The following is a 16,280-nucleotide window of genomic DNA, read 5'->3' on the forward strand; positions in this document are numbered from 1 at the left end:
TTTCTAAAGGGGACAGACGAGGCTATTGACATTGCCCAAGTTTGATTTTTCGAAAGTCTTTGCCATCACGCCTGTCGCTTCAGTCTCTTGTTTATCTATGACGGGGTGGAGGACATCCATTTAGTGGGTCCATGGTGAAAGTAAACTATAGACTGAAGGCTCCGAAAATCCTCCGAATCTTTTTTTTTTTCTTTCTTTGTATATTTCATTAAAACAAAACATGAGAATCACATATTTACAAGATTCGATAAAATGAAAAACAATACAAAATACAAAATACCAGAATAAAATGCAATAATAAATATAAAAATAAAAAAATCAGACAAAATGGAAGGAGGGTGTATAAACAGAATTACAAGGCAGATACATCATTATGTATAAGAGGAGAAATACCCCGACGGCAAAAGCCATGCCACAAGCCGACCAAGTGCCCGAAGTCCTGTCTAAACTTCGTGGAAACTTCCTCGAAACTTCCTCGAAACTTCCTCGAAACTTCCTCGAAACTTCCTCGAAACTCACTCGAAACCACCTCGAAACTTCCTCAACCTTGTTTATGATTTTCGTCACCTCGCCATCTGTAGGCCTGTTTGCATGTCGACTTCGTGTAAACCCATTATTTATCTGTTTAAATTATCCTCATGATGGCGGTCTTCACTTGGTTCGTTCAAGCTCATTGAAACAGTCGATCATCTGGGTTCGAATTTTGTCTCTCAAGTCATGGGCGTCATCTAAAATCAGCCCCTTCGTTGAGACGGGCGGTAGGACGAAGCCTGTATATTCACCTAGGGTTAAACAAAACAAGAAATTAGCCAATACTTTGTTTTCGAACAACGTAATGATAATTTAGTGTATAATGACTTTGTTCGAGCATGTTGAAACGGTTGATCCTTTGAGTACGATTTCTTTTTCAGGGCGTTTTTAAGGGTCGGCCCTCTCTCGTTCATTCAGGCGGTATAGGACGACCCCCGTGTATTCACCTGTGTGGGTTCCAAAAAGACACATTAATCTTCTTATCACATCCAGCACTTACACAGATTAGTTAGAAAAAGGTGGGTGTCTACCAAGGCTGGAACTAATGTGTCACGGAGACTAGAATTGGATTGGGAAAAACTTGTCAAATCAGTACGAGTATTCTCGAACTAGTACAAGCATTATAATGGTTATCTCTCGTTCAATCATTGTCCATAGTCACGCAAACATTCAGCAATTATGAACAGTCTAGGTTGAGCGACTGACGCATTATTTTGATCAAACTCTTCACACAACACAAAACTCCCACCATTAACAAAAAGATTGTGATGATTTACTGGTAATTTTTTTAATCGTAAGTATGTGAATTGTTTCTACCTACTACCTAGTCATCTTGAGTCGAGCAATATGAAATAATAAGTCCAAACATAATCGAGCACATCTGCATTTAACCATTTATTCTGTATAAACACGATCGCAAACACTTTCGAGAAATCAACTCAAGGGCAATTTCATTATAATAATATATCTTGTTTTACCCAGGGTAGCCTCATCAGTGTACATAATGTTCTCCCTGAGGGCCCTGCAATCATACTATTACCCCCGCTTTAGCCGAGCTACCATGTAAAGGTGCTCAAGCATTCTTCCTACCGGGTACCCATTTACCTCACCTGGGTGGAGAGTGGCAAATGTAGATTAATGCCTTGCCAAAGGACATTAGTGCAACGGCGGGACTCGAACCAGGAACCATACGATCCACAGTCCGGTGACGTATCCACTAGACCACAACACCTCTTCTTATACCCTACTGTATGTCCCCAAAAAGACCTGTTCGTCGTAATACATCATTACGGACTTTTAGATTTGCACAACGGAGAACTTGGACTGCCCTTTTAAGGCACTGGCAGTGACGTCACATTGCCTTAAAAGGGCAGTCCACGTTCTCCGTCGTGCAAATCTAAAAGTCCCTATTGTAATATGGTTGCACATTTCAAAAGGTGGTTGACAGGGCGAATGATATTGTCTAACGTTCATTTTTCGAAAGTCTTTGCGATCGTATGTTTTTAGTGAAAGTTGTATTTACCTGAAACGAATTTATGTTCCTTGAAATCAAGCAGATGTTTCTGCGATGAGAATACAATTGGAACGATGGGCACCTGAAATCGAAATATATTGAATACGGTTACTAATAGTTTGACCTCTTTATAAAGAAGCGTATTTTCCTGCAGGTACTTACATAGGGCAGCCAAACGAAAAACTTAACTACGATACTTCCAGTAATTCGGAGCAAATTTCTTCACCGATACCAGGAGATGGTGAATCTTTAGAAGAAAAATTATACCCAACACAGATATAACATTGTACGAATTTTTAAAGACGCAGTTTTATTGATACTGGAAAAATTTTAACTCCTACCTTGCTTCACAAAATGCTCCCTAAAACAAAACAAAATATTATTATTCCTGTTACCTGTGCTAGAATGGCAAGATTGAAGGCTCCCCTTTTAAACGGGAGCATGGGTTCCGAGATCTCCGTCTTCCCCGATGATTCCTTAATCAATTTTCTCGTCCCCTCCGGGAATATCAGTACTCGGTACTATTGGAGGAAAAAAAAGATATGAAAGACATAATTATGAGAACAAAATAAAAAGGATATTTACCACGAATACGATAAAACAATGAAAACAGTGTATGGATACTTCAGGAAGAAACCAAAAACCTAAATCTGTACCCACGGTATCCCCAATCTTCAAGCAAAATCTAATGCTAGTGACAATTGACAAAGGAGCAGTGAGATATAGAATTGGGGTCCTATGATCTGTTGATCACTTTACGGAAAGACCAGTGGATGTAGGACCGATGTTACAGAGGAGAGATGGAAAATAGAACCAATGGTGCATTGGGTTGTAGAGAAATTGGAAATTAAAGATAAAGTTGAGTTCTGGTCATGCGATTGCATTGTGAAAGAAAAGGTGTGGAATGGATCAGAAAAAAGTGATCATGTAGCATGTAAGTATTGGTGTGTACTACAAGGTTCTGGAGTCATCAAAATCCTTATAAACTTGACCCAGTCTTGGTAAAGTAACAAGCACTGTACACAGAAAGAAGCATATGGGACTACACAAATGGTGTCGGGCTACTAACCTTGATTTCCTTATCTTTCTATGCTCTTTACTCGGCCAGTATACATTTTCTACCAAAATTGTTGGGCAAATGACATTTATTTGTACTCTTGAACATTCAGTGTAAGTTTAGTTTGATTCTGTGAGAATTCTTTTTTTTTTTAACCAGAACTCAAGTTTATCTTTAATGCCTGTAGTAAGTTAACATACGCCTTTTGTCTGAATGATCTCTACGGCCTGGCTGAGGGCGTCTTTGGCACTGCGGTTGTTGGACCTGTCCACAAAGATGGACCCGGCCAAGATGGCAGCCAGGCCAAACGGCCCTGCGTACTTGAGCATTTTCTTCATGAGAATCACGCACCGCGGTGGCCAAAGCTCCATTAAACCTGCATGGAGAAGACGCATACATCGTTAATTGACAGATTATTGCTATTTTGTGAGCAAGCGATAGAGTAATAGAGAGAGAGAGAGAGAGAGAAAGAGAGAAAGAGTGAGAGAAAAGCTAGGTGTATATAGCGTGAGTGCGTATAATTATAAGTTCCGTGACGCCATATTCAGAGGTGGAAATTATCATAATGTGTTGTATTTGCGGTATTTTCTATCTAGTTTATGGGGGATTACCACATAAAAATCGAAAAGCCTATTAAACAATTTATTTCTCAATCTTGAGTACTTAAAATCCAGACCAATAAAATATTTATCCTCCACAGAATCCAACCCGATCGGGACTTCGATTTTCATGAACATTTACCCCCCCCCCCCACCCCCCCCCCCCCCCCTCTCTCTCCCTCCTGATTAAAAAAAAAATGTAATTTAAGCTAGGTTAGGAATATTACCTATGCAATCGAGAGAGCTTTGATGATTACAGACGATGACAAATGGACCTTCAGGATATCGTTCCATTCCTATTATCTTGGCGGTAACACCGAACAGAGGACTCTGGACCCGTTGCACCAACAATTGCGGCATTCTGTATCAAAAACCGATGGCAAAAAATAAAGAGTATTTGTCAGCGGAAAGTGAATCAATGTAATCTACAGTACCGTCCTCAATTCAAATAATTGCACATAATTGCACATGAATTTTAAGATTCGTTATTCCAAAGGTCGATGATGACACATTGTACCTGTATAAACTGTAAAGCCGCATGCCATTTGTATGATATTCCAATGTATACGTCCTCGATCGTATAGCAAAAGTTCAGACATTTTTTAACGTCTCGTGAGATATCGACTTATCTGCTTATTAAAAACGCTTTTGTCATGTTTTTTTATCTTTTGAGGAGCTAAATTTTTGCAAAGTACCTCAAACATTGTAAGGCTTAGAGACAAAACACATTAAATCTTGCCAATGATGCACATTACCTACACAACGAATTTGTAAGAATAGTTTTTCGTTGAAAGCATGGAGTTATTAGCCTCCATGGTTGAAAATAATCTGGTCTTATATAGAGCGCTTATATATGAAGTACCGTCTCTGATAGTGCTATACATATATTGTTAATCCAGTCATAAGATTCATTCGCGCACAATGTGCACCATCTCCACTTCCTTAGAAGTATATTTTCCATAATTATGGTCACGCGAAGGGCATAATTATACTTATGGCGATTACTAACACAAGTGCTTTTGTCAACCTAGCAGGTCCCGATTTCTCTCTTGGGTATGGATAGGCCACTGTAGATGAATGCTTTGCCAGCGGACATAAGTACCGTGTCGGGGATCGAACCCACAAACCTTTGCATTTCATGTCAAGTGTTTAAACCACTGGACTACACGTCTTCTTTAAAATGGGTATGTTTTCTAATGAAAAAGAAGCAACTGCCAGTATCCCTTCTGCTTCGATTTTTACATCTCTTCTAGAAGTGTGATGACCCCGTTATATCATGCTCTCCTTCTTACTCGAGCAAGGCCAAAACAATAAAGATAATAAACATTCTATTTCTGCAGGTGGACCGAAACGAATAGTTAATATTTTACCCAACTGTAAAGGGCTCGTGTGCATACCTAGGTTGCCAGCATTTGCAAGGATAATTACGAAATCACTCTATATATTGTCGTTAAAGAAACATGTATGCAAACTTTAGTCATGTTAGCTATATACTTCTGTTGTTATACACTTGAAAGTGGAAGAAGAAATACCTGTAGCCAAAAGAACATTAATTATGTGCAATCAGAACATGTACTTGGCGGGACAAAGGTTGGATTTGCCAATATAAAAGGAACCGCTTAATTGATGTGACCCCGTATGTCCGCGTACCCTGATTCTTCCACATAATACTTCCTTCATGACAACGGCGGTAATAAAAATAAATGTGTGTCACACAGACAACACGAAGATTTCCAAAATAAATTATTCTGTGTATTAATTTTGGTTAAATGGTGCTACTGCACGTTGATAAGCAATTAAAAGCACCCTTCTCGTTATTGAGTGGGTGTAGTTCGCTCAATAAGACTAGAGCCCCCCCCCCTCCACAACAAAAATGCTACGAAACTGATCTCCTCCTTCGCACCCCACCCCTCACCCCCCCCCCCCTCCCCCTATGTAGCGACACCCCTGCATGGTCTAAAGAGAGTACGTACCTGGTAGCTTTGGGATCGCAAGCATTGAAGAGCATGAAAGGTATAGAAATGATGCCGAAAAGGAAATACATTCCATCAAAAGCGTGGTATTTGAGTTTGAACCTAATCCTGCGGCTGCTAAGTATGACCAAGGTACATAATACGATTACAATGCTCCACAAAATAAGGTTCGATGGTGATGAATCGGTTCCAGGACCTGGTTCAAGCGCAATCGTGTCTCCTTCCATATCTTCTGTGTTCCAGGCCATGATCGACGGTTACGTTCTCGAGATCATAGATGACGAAAAGTAATATATCAATGGTCATTTGCAGTGACTATGCTCATATACCTTCTTCAGTTAAGCCTCAAACACAGTCAAATTTGCCTTGATAAGTTGGTATTATGGCTGAAGTGAATCCTATAAAATATTTAGACATTTGACATAACCCGTGATATGTATACAGTCACTTTGTACTGTTATCTATGTGATATTGCTTTATTATGTACAACAACAAAAAGCAACTAATGGTAATAGACAGCAGTTACTGCCTTGAATATATGACTAATAATCCGTTTTCTTGCACCTCTCTTCCTTGTCATGCGTTTTTTTTTATAAATCAGAACCACTTAAAAACAAAAGCGTATATTAACAATCCTAACAGATGAATTAATGTGCATGATCCCGTGCAGAAATCAACGCCGTTTCCTGTTGTTAACGCAGTTTCGTGAAGAAGGATTTACGCGTAATCACTGCGGAAAATGAAACCAAGAATTAAAAAAAAAATGACTCAAAAACAGGGACAAAATATTGCCTAATGCTTTAGATTCACGTGATCTTGGTGTTGAGTCCGAGGCCAACCTATTCATGTTATGGAATATCTCGTAATGTCGGTCGTCAAATATCGCTATACTGAAGAACGTGCATTTTGACTTTCTCTTGTAAAATGGTGAACTACAAAGGAGTCCTAAATAGATGGCTCATTAAAAAATACACGTGCAGAGAGTTGTAAAAACAGTAACGAATCGTCTGCTAAAACAACCAACAATTATATCGTATCCCAATTAGCTATGGCCGTATCTCGTAGGTCTCAAAATGTTCAGTGTAGACACGTCAGATCCATGCCGAAGTCTCTCACAGTGAAGATTTTAATTCTCTGATGAGAAGAGTACCTAATGGATAATCAACTATAAAGGTGAAGACTAATTAAAGACAATTTCAAATGTTTGGTGATTTATTCCTCTTCCCTGGCCGCCGCCTCTCCATATGCGTGCACAATTCAGCCTGACCAAAGTGCACGGGTGGGCCGAACCCCCATTTGAACCATTACTCCGTCTGAAGTTCTCAATTGTTATGTTGGGTTGAAAGACTCATTAACTTATCAAAAGTTCAGTCACTGATTAGGTAAATACAGATAAATCTAATTAAGGGGATTTGTGTTGATTCGTGCAGGGACAAGGCTTGAAACTGGAGAGCAAATGTTCTAATCACAAAATCAACACGAGCTACAAATCGGTTTAAATCTGGTATAAGGATGCCACTAATCGATTTTTTATTTTGTCCCGCAGTCAGCAATTTTTGGTCTTTTAAAACTTTCAGATTGACTAGGGAGCGATATTTTCTACCTTAGTTCATTCTAGGAATTACGAACCCTGTTTCATTTTCGGAATTACGAACCTTATTCATTTTCGGAATTACGAACCCTATTTCATTTTCGGAATTACGAACCCTATTTCATTTTCGGAATTACAAACCCTGCTTCATTTTCGGCATTACGAACCCTTTTTCTTCTTCGGAATTACGAGCCTTGTTTCATTTTTCGGAATTACTAACCTTCGGAATAGCGGACCTTCGGAGTAACGAGCCTTCGGAATTACGAACTTTTAGAATTACGGACCTTCTGAATTGTGAACCTTCGGAAAAAACGACATGTAACCATATTACCTAGGGTTAAACAAACAAACACAAACTAATAATGAAAAAAAACTCATTCTTATATTTCGACCGAAGTCATGCTAATGAATGTGATTATAATATCAATATTCCGTTCTTGAAAAGCACATATTAACATAAGTCCCGTTCAAAGAGCCGTGGAAGACTATATTACCCCGGTTTTTTATGCGACAACTTTTACCATATTGTTAACAGGGTACATTTCAACGAGTTTTCCTACCAGGTCCCTACATATTCTACACCTGTGGGGGGGGGGGGCGTGTCACAGAACTTGTCATCAGTGACAAATTAGGGTTTTTTTTTTTTTATTAGCTACTGAAATTCTTGCTTCTGATTGGTTGTCAGCAGATTTGTCACTGATTTTTGTCATTGAAAAAAAGCTTTGTGACACGCCCCCTGGTCGAGTGTGGAGAATGTAGATTTTCTCACCAAAGACCGTTTCACGTTATTACGAATATTCCATTTATGAATATTCCAAACATGACATTTAGGTGATTAATTCCTTCCCGTTTATAAGCCCCTCCACATGCAGAGTATCTGTTCTCCTAGTCTAACGTATACATAGCAAGGATGCTAATATATCTATGTGATATAATTCGACAGTTTATCACAAGTTCAAAAATTAGTTAAAATAAATAGCATTATAATTACAAAGGTGCAGATTAGGCGGGCTCTGCCAAAGAAGCACGAGAGAAAGCAAATGTTGTTATCACAAAGTCAACATGAGCAATACTTTGTTCAATTTCAAGCCTTTATTTGAAACACCCAAAATGTGTTGCTAACTGACAGGCGCTCTCCAAATGTGGTCCTACATGTAATGTCTAGGCTTGAAAATAGGAAATGGCAATTGATCACCTTTCATTATTCCGCGAATTGCCTTATTTTTATGAATAAACACATTTTCTCAATATAGTCAATGTAGTCAGGCCAATTTATGGGGGTAAAAGTAAACACCAATCCAACAAAAAGCTTTTTCAACGGCTTCCGGTAGTGTTTGGCATCAGAAACAACAAACTAAAAATACAGTGTATAAGAAAATCGGACCGTCGGAAAGTGGTTGTTTTCAAAATGGCGTTCAAGACTGCCGCCAATACCGTAACATAGTCATAAATCATGATGTATCGATCTTGTATATGTAATGTTGGTGTCTATACCTAGGTTATAGTGGTCGAAGAATCCATTCATACAACTTGCAATGCATCGGTTATGGCCACCAGAAAACCTGGAAATCCAAGATGGCGTCCAAAATGGCCGCCAGCAGTCTCCTAAAAATGGTGCCTAGTGTCGTGCAGATGTGAATGAAATAGGCCTTTTAGTACAGTGTAAAAACGAATGAAGTTAAGTGAAGAACCGCGTGACTGAACCGATGTGCACACTTTGTTTTAAATGTTATATTATTTTTCTGAGCCTTTTAACAGGGGAGGATGTATGCTGGTTCAGATTCAATATACTGTAAAAGGGAGTGGGTACATACTACAGCTCAGAAAAATCTCTAACATGCAAAAACACAAACAATGAACAATTATTATAATAACAATTTTTTTAATCGGGTACCTTCTCGGTTTTAAATTGAAAGGCAGCGCAAGAACATAATTAGAGAGGACTTCTTCATTTTCCTATTTTATCTATATGTGCTTAATATTTTGATTATTTGTTTATTTATTTCTTTATTTGTGTATTTTTGAAAATTATCCATTCATCTATTTATTATCCATTTATCATTATTATTTGTAATATAATTATTATTATTGTTATTATTATCATCATCTTCATTAACATCATTTTAATCATACATTGTGTTAAGGTCTGTGTGTCATAGGTACTTTATGGATACAGATTGAGTTTAAAGCGATACATGCACCGTTTGTATCTTCCTTAAAGGGCAATCCAACCCTTGTGATAAGATGATTTGTACAAAAGCAGAAACATAACAGAAATAGAATGGCAAACGTTTGAAATGAATCGGACCAATAGTAAGGAAGTTATGAATGTTTGAAATATGAGATCACTAAGTCTATGCGAATCTCAAATTAGTAGTTTGGCCTGTGGATTGTGACGTGGATAACTCTCCCTTTTGCTGTGTACCAAAATATCACTAATATCTTGTTTTCTCGTAAGTTCCTTCTCCCTTGGGGTGCTACCCAAAATATAGTATAGATAGCATATTACTATAGGTCCTCTAAAAAGAATAGACTCTCCTGAGCCATGATTTAAAAAAAAAAAAAAAAAAATTGTAGACATTTTATATGTTAGAACAGATGGATGGTCCGGCACTACATCACATCGACATTACCACTTCAGCCAATTTTGCAGTGCCCATACGTATAGTAATTACAATCATTACTTTCTTATATTTAGTCAGATTAAATTGATACTTTCATCAGTTTGCTTCTCTGATATGTCTGCTTTCTTTCAGAGTAGTTGTCTATTTGGGTTGGATTTCCCTTTAAATCCGCCACTTCCGCCACTGATAGTCAATGACATCATATCATTTATTGAACAATAATTATATGAACATTTCTTATCCCATGTATAGAAAATACCCTTCAAGCACACCAAGACAAAGGGGAAGGTCAAGAGGTTACGTAACTCGCGTAGTGTTTCAAGGCCTCCGATGAGAAGGAAACTCGATGCCAGGAAAGAGGAACAGGACTCAGCAGCCAAGGGGACCGTCATCACCAAGCACATGAATAAGGTCTTGAGGTGAGGAACCACTGATTAACCCATTGAATCCTGGAATCTGGTGGTTTATGTATTAAGTCTATGGGAATGAGAGAAATTCAGGAGTCAACAGGTTAAAATGGGGGTACATGTACGGTCTTGGATGATACTTGCCATTTGTATAGCGCCTTTTCCCACTGGATACAAAGTGTCTTTTAGATGCCATCTATGAGTGAGTACTACAAGTAAAATATATATCTGCAAGTTACCAAGCAGTGACATGAATAAGGTCTTGAGGTGAGGAACCATGGATTAAAATGGGGGTACTACATGTATGTTCTTGGATAATGATAATAGTTGCCATTTATATAGCGCCTTTTTCCACTGGTTACAAAGTGTCACTTAGATGCCATCTACATACATGCCAACTGTTCAGATTAAAGAGGAACATTCCTCTTTTTGGGAGAAGATAATTATCATTTTAATGCAGGTGTTCCTCTTCCTGTACACATTTGTCTGTAGTATTGAATAGGAGAGTTAGGGTTGTTCCTCTTTTTTTTGAAAATAGCATAATTTGTACAGATTTCTGATTTTCAAATGTTGGCATGTATGCATCTATGAGTCAGTGCTACATGTACAATTAAAACATATTACCAAGTAGTGACAGTGTGAGTTCATTTTGGTATTTAAATGACAGAGACTCAGGTACAATTTCATTTGTTTAATACTTTGTCCATCATTTCTGATAAACATGAACAACAAAAGCCTTTGAATAGGCCAGAGGTTGGGGACATATCCACCCTGTTCTCACCCTTACCTGCCCATCTGGATCTGTCCCTGCATTTTGTGATAGTTATTTTTGTATTCTTTTTAAATAGGTCTTCTTGGAAATCAAGCAATTAAAATACTTTCAGATTGGTGTACTCAGTTGTATCGAGTTGTATACATAGTTTTTCATAACACTACAGTCTATTGGGGAAAACGAGTATGGTAAAACCAGCAGGCGCGCCGGAAGCAGTTTGGGATTGGGGGGGCAAACATTCCAGGGGGCTCACTTTCCAGGGGCAGTGACGTAATGAGAAAAAAATTCGGAAGGGGGGGGGCAGACGAAAAATCTGCATCACCACCAGTCTTACACGTTATATGCAGGTCCCGCGGAACGTTTTTCAAAGTGGAGTATTATCGATCAGATAGAGCGTAAATTGGCGTGGGGTCCAGGGCATGAGCCTCGGCAGGGGGTCAAGGGGCTGAGCCCCCGGAAGCTCAGGGGTTTTAGGTATTTAATTACGGTTAGATGAGCATCCAGGGGCCGTCTTAGGGCCCTTGGTGTGGTCCAGGGGGCAGAGCGCCCGGAAGCTCAGGGGTTTTAGGTATTTAATTACGGTCAGATGAGCATCCAGGGGCCCGCCTTAGGGCCCTTGGTGGGGTCCAGGGGCAGAGCCCCCGGAAGCTCAGGGGTTTTAGGTATTTAATAACGGTCAGATGAGCATCCAGGGGCCCGCCTTAGGGCCCTTGGTGGGGTCCAGGGGCAGAGCTTCCGGAAGCTCAGGGGTTTTAGGTATTTAATTACGGTCAGATGAGCATCCAGGAGCCCGCCTTAGGGCCCTTGGTGGGGTCCAGGGGGCAGAGCCCCTGGAAGCTCGCGGGTTATAGGTATTTAATTACGGTCAAATGAGCATCCAGGGGCCCGCCTTAGGTCCCTTGGTGGGGTCCGGGGGTGGAGCCCCCGTAAGCTCTGGGGTTTTAAGCATTTAATTACGGTCAGATGAGCATTTTTTATACCTTATTTGTGACATTGGCAGGTCACTTATTTTTCTCTCCGTCTTTCTTTCTTTTTCTCTTTAACATACTTTAAAAAAAAAGGAGGGGTGGGGGGGGGGGGGGGCTCGAGCCCAGCCACTTTGCAGACCATGACATAAAGGCTTCTAAATAAGCGTATTTCGCCTGACTGTAATGTGGGAATTTCTTATTTTCCAACAAACGCATAAAAAGGTATGACTTACAAAAAAAATGGAGAAAAAATGCCGGAAAATCATGTAGATGAAAACCAGTCACTCAAAGATTTTTACTTTTTTGAGGCACTTCTTGATCATTTTGAAGCGCAATTTTTTAGGGCTTCAATATTACACCAAGCTTAGACACTGATGACACTTAGGGCTGTGCATCTCAGATTTAACATTGTTAAACAATGCCTTCAAAGCTTGTCTTCTTTTCTTTCTTTGTGCAGGCAAAATCCACGAGCTAATGTCGTCCTGTCTTCAAAGAAGAAACGAAAGTTAATGAAAGGCCGAATGATAGCAGATCGGGAGGCTAATGTCATGTTAGGTTAGTTTGTTTTATAAATTAGTTTTCAGACAGATCCTTCATTAGCAGAGGCCATTTTGAGATGTAAATCTATGAAAAGTGCCTTTCTGAGGTTGTCTGACCTTTGAAAACCGAGTTAGGTGTTACTCTTGAACTCCCTTTGGCAACAAAATAAAATAATTACTTTTGTTGGCTGGAGGAAAACTTTAATTGATTAATACACTTGAAAGTATAAAATACTTTTTTTTAAGAAATGGGAAATTTAAAACTATTACATTTATGAGGTTGGCAATCGAAATGATGTACAAATGTACATGTATAATTTGCGAGCACATCCGACCCTAAAAGCGTTGAAATAGAGGACATTACTTAATTCGAGGTTTAATAGATAAAAGTCAGTGGTGCTGTAGTGTAGGGTGAACTTAAATGTCAGCTGCAGCCGTCACTTGATGATGATGATAATCGATGATGATGAAAATGTCATCAACTTTGCAATATGTAAGCATTCTCCATGTCAGTTTGTACTTTCCTTTCTCATTTTTCTCCTTGTTTTTATCATGTTTTTTTCTTCTTTTCATAAACAGTTGAAGTAGAGACAAAGCCAAGTAAGAAGCCATCAAAGAAAACCAAACCCAAGAAGTCTTCTCCAGATGATGAAGATATGGAGACGATGGAGACATGAAGCCCCTTCTGTTTCCGAAAAAAGAGACTGTCTATATTTCAATGCCAAAAAATGTCTAAGAAGGCCTTCGGAACTATCAAGAATCGGATTTAACCATGGACCTTGCTGTCGTTGGACCTTTAACAACTTGATGAGGATTGGAATGCAACAGCATCTCAAGAGTTTAGAAAAATATATGTTTGTCTAAATTCAGTCAAACCTGTCTGTAAAGGCCATTCAAGGAAAACATGGAGAGAGATCACAGTAAACATGTGGCCTTTCTAGACAGGTTCTGCGTCACACATTTCTTTCTCAAGGGAGACAAATGAATGGCCATTATTGTCAGGTGGCCTTTATAGACAGGTGGCCACTAGGACAGATTAAACTGTATCTTCCTTCAATTCTCTTGTTATCATATCAACAATAGATCATATATTTGTTGGAAAGTTGTACTTTTGATCTCAATAAAAATACCTTTACCTCCAAAGTTCCAAACTCTTCAGGCTGTAGCTCAAGAGCTGAATATTTTGGACATAAAGTTTTTTGTTGAAATAAAAAATTTAACTTTCCAAACATTTCTATCACTGATACAGATGAACTTTCAGGATATTCATAGGTCAATTTCACACACACAAAAAAATTATTCCAGAATTGGATTACATATCAACGATTTGATAAGCATTAGGATAGAAACAAAATTGAAAAATGAGAGAAATTATTTATTGTTTTCTTAAACATTTGGTATTGTCTCTTTAACGTTTTTAGTAATTCAGAAAAATATATTGTTTACAGTAGTCTTTGTATTAAGAGAGTATTGTTGATATCATCCGTTCAGTTTCACATACAAAGATTTTTTTTTTTAAGTCAGTCCCTCTGAAGTTTAGTCTATACCAGTTAGATAGATCAAAAACTGCTAGTAATTCCATACAGAATTGAGTTCAACCACCTGTGGTTTGATGTAACCAAAAATTGAATGATATGTAAAACGTGTTTTATAATCTTTTATTTAATTTAAAAGGTATCTAATTGACAGAGCATACTTCTGTAAAATAAAGATAGAAAATTAGACGTCTGATTTTTAGCTTATCATGGTCTTACGTTCGCCTAAATCGGTGCGGTACAGTTTTTCGACATACATATTGTTTACCAAAATAATGAAACATTTTTGATTTGTTTTTGTGTCATTGATGTGTAATTGTCCCTTATCTTAACAACAAGTCTTGTTTTTTTTTCGTTTACCTTTCAACAAGTATGGTTCTAATGAAGGTAATAATCTCTGTACTTTTTTTCTCACACTCATGATTGATTTTATCATAATAAAGTATTAAACATACATACAATACAATATATTGTGTCAGTGTCTACATTGTATCCTGATGAGCATAATTTGAAGTAGCTCACATGAGCGTTGGGTAGATTTTAACAGATTTTGGAGTCACTGTCGTGGGTTCGTATCCCACCGCTGCCACCACGAAATAGACCATTTTCGTAACGTAATCAAATTTAACTCATAAATCATTGTTAGTGCCTCGTTACAATTTGTTTTTAGTTCACCTGTTATGAATAATTTGTATTTTGATTGTCAGAATGCGAATTGTTGCTAGGTAGGACAAATATGGCTTGTCCTATGTAATTCACATTCTGACTTTTGAAATACATATTATTCATAACAGGCTATAAGATAATTTGTAACAATAACAAACATGTATTCCATGGGCGTAAATCTGCAATTGATACCTATTGTTCAGGGGGGATGATCTATTCATTCATCCCCCCTGAACAATAAGTATTACGTAAGGATTTACGCCCATGATGTATTACGAAAACGGTCTATTTAGAATACTGGACAACAGTCTAAACAAGCCTTAAAGCTATTTAACTAAGAAAACGAAGGATACGAGTGGTACGTCGCTACCGTAAACGAAGCAACCGCCACAAGGTGGCGCTAAAGATTAACATTTAAAAATTACATTATGACAAAAAGCCCCATTCTCAAAAAAGCCGCCTAACTTTAAGGCCAGGGCCCCGTCTTACAAAGAGTTGATATAAATTACAACTTATTTGCGATTGATATCAATCGCGACTATGTACAAAAGAAATAGGAGACTGCAAACTTGCGATTGATTGGAGGACTTGTGATTGATTTGGATCAATCGTACCTCCTTGTAAGACGGGGCCCAGGTATGAACCTCCACCTAGGTTCACAGAAATAGTCATCTAATTTATTGACATCATTATCATCACCAATAATTTATTGCTCAATACCAACTTATTCATCGTGTACAGATCACCACAATTCTGCAACTAATTAAAATGCAAACACTTGTCCCTGTGAAATGAATCTTTTTCATTTCCGAATTACCGAATTGTCCCCCCCCCCCCCCCCCTCCCACCTCACTTGGTTTCATACAAACTTGTAAATCAGGGGACTACATTCAGCCTGCGAGATTAACGATTACATGTCATAATTCCCAAAGTTCGTTACTTCAGACGTTCATAATTCTGGAGGACTGTATCTACGAAAATAAAATAGAAATGTGAACTCTCTTTCATTTTCTTTTTTCGGAATTGCGAGCCTTTACAATTATAAACCCTGTTTCACTTTCAGAATTATGAACCTTCGAGAAAAGAAACTTAGGAATGAGGCAGCAAAATAATGTTCGGAATTGTGAACCCTATTTTATATTTCATATTCGGAAATATAAATCCCCTAATATGGGGAAATTGTGTTTCGGAATTATGAACCTTTGGAAAAACGAATGCCTCCTGGTTTAATTTTGGCTGCTTTTGAGAACATCGGTCAAAATGATAAGGGGATGTTCATTACGGTTGAGGATGCGAAAAATTAGCAACATGGGTGTTGGAAAATTTATCATTAAAGTAGGTGCACTAATTTGGAGTCAGATAAACATTCTGGGGGTAAAGGACATATCAGATAGGGAATATATTTCCCTCAGGAGATGAACTTATTCATTCTCCCGAAGGCCGGGGAGGGGGACATAGAGTTTTGCATCGTTAAAGTGCTTTTGGTCTCGGGAGCTAGGGCAGAC

The 16,280-nt window shown here is 38.4% G+C and overlaps 1 protein-coding gene and 1 long non-coding RNA gene across 2 annotated transcripts; one reads left to right on the plus strand and one right to left on the minus strand.

Moving 5' to 3' along the window:
- Window positions 1–275: 275 nt before the first annotated feature.
- Window positions 276–7,297, minus strand: LOC757187 (1-acyl-sn-glycerol-3-phosphate acyltransferase alpha). Its single transcript, XM_030998187.1, has 6 exons — window positions 5,674–7,297; window positions 3,928–4,061; window positions 3,302–3,477; window positions 2,440–2,565; window positions 2,054–2,126; window positions 276–782 (listed from the first exon to the last, which is right to left on the minus strand). Exons 1-6 carry the CDS (start codon window positions 5,919–5,921, stop codon window positions 652–654), a joined length of 888 nt encoding a protein of 295 aa, XP_030854047.1. The 5' UTR covers window positions 5,922–7,297; the 3' UTR covers window positions 276–651.
- Window positions 7,298–10,113: 2,816 nt separating this feature from the next.
- LOC757193 lies at window positions 10,114–14,565 on the plus strand. The gene is made up of 3 exons (XR_004066440.1): window positions 10,114–10,307; window positions 12,493–12,590; window positions 13,154–14,565. It is a non-coding gene; the product is annotated as an uncharacterized protein C11orf98 (long non-coding RNA).
- The last annotated feature ends 1,715 nt before the right edge of the window (window positions 14,566–16,280 follow it).

This window comes from Strongylocentrotus purpuratus, unplaced genomic scaffold (assembly GCF_000002235.5).
Source record: "Strongylocentrotus purpuratus isolate Spur 01 unplaced genomic scaffold, Spur_5.0 spur5_scaffold_4, whole genome shotgun sequence".
Classification (NCBI taxonomy): domain Eukaryota; kingdom Metazoa; phylum Echinodermata; class Echinoidea; order Camarodonta; family Strongylocentrotidae; genus Strongylocentrotus; species Strongylocentrotus purpuratus.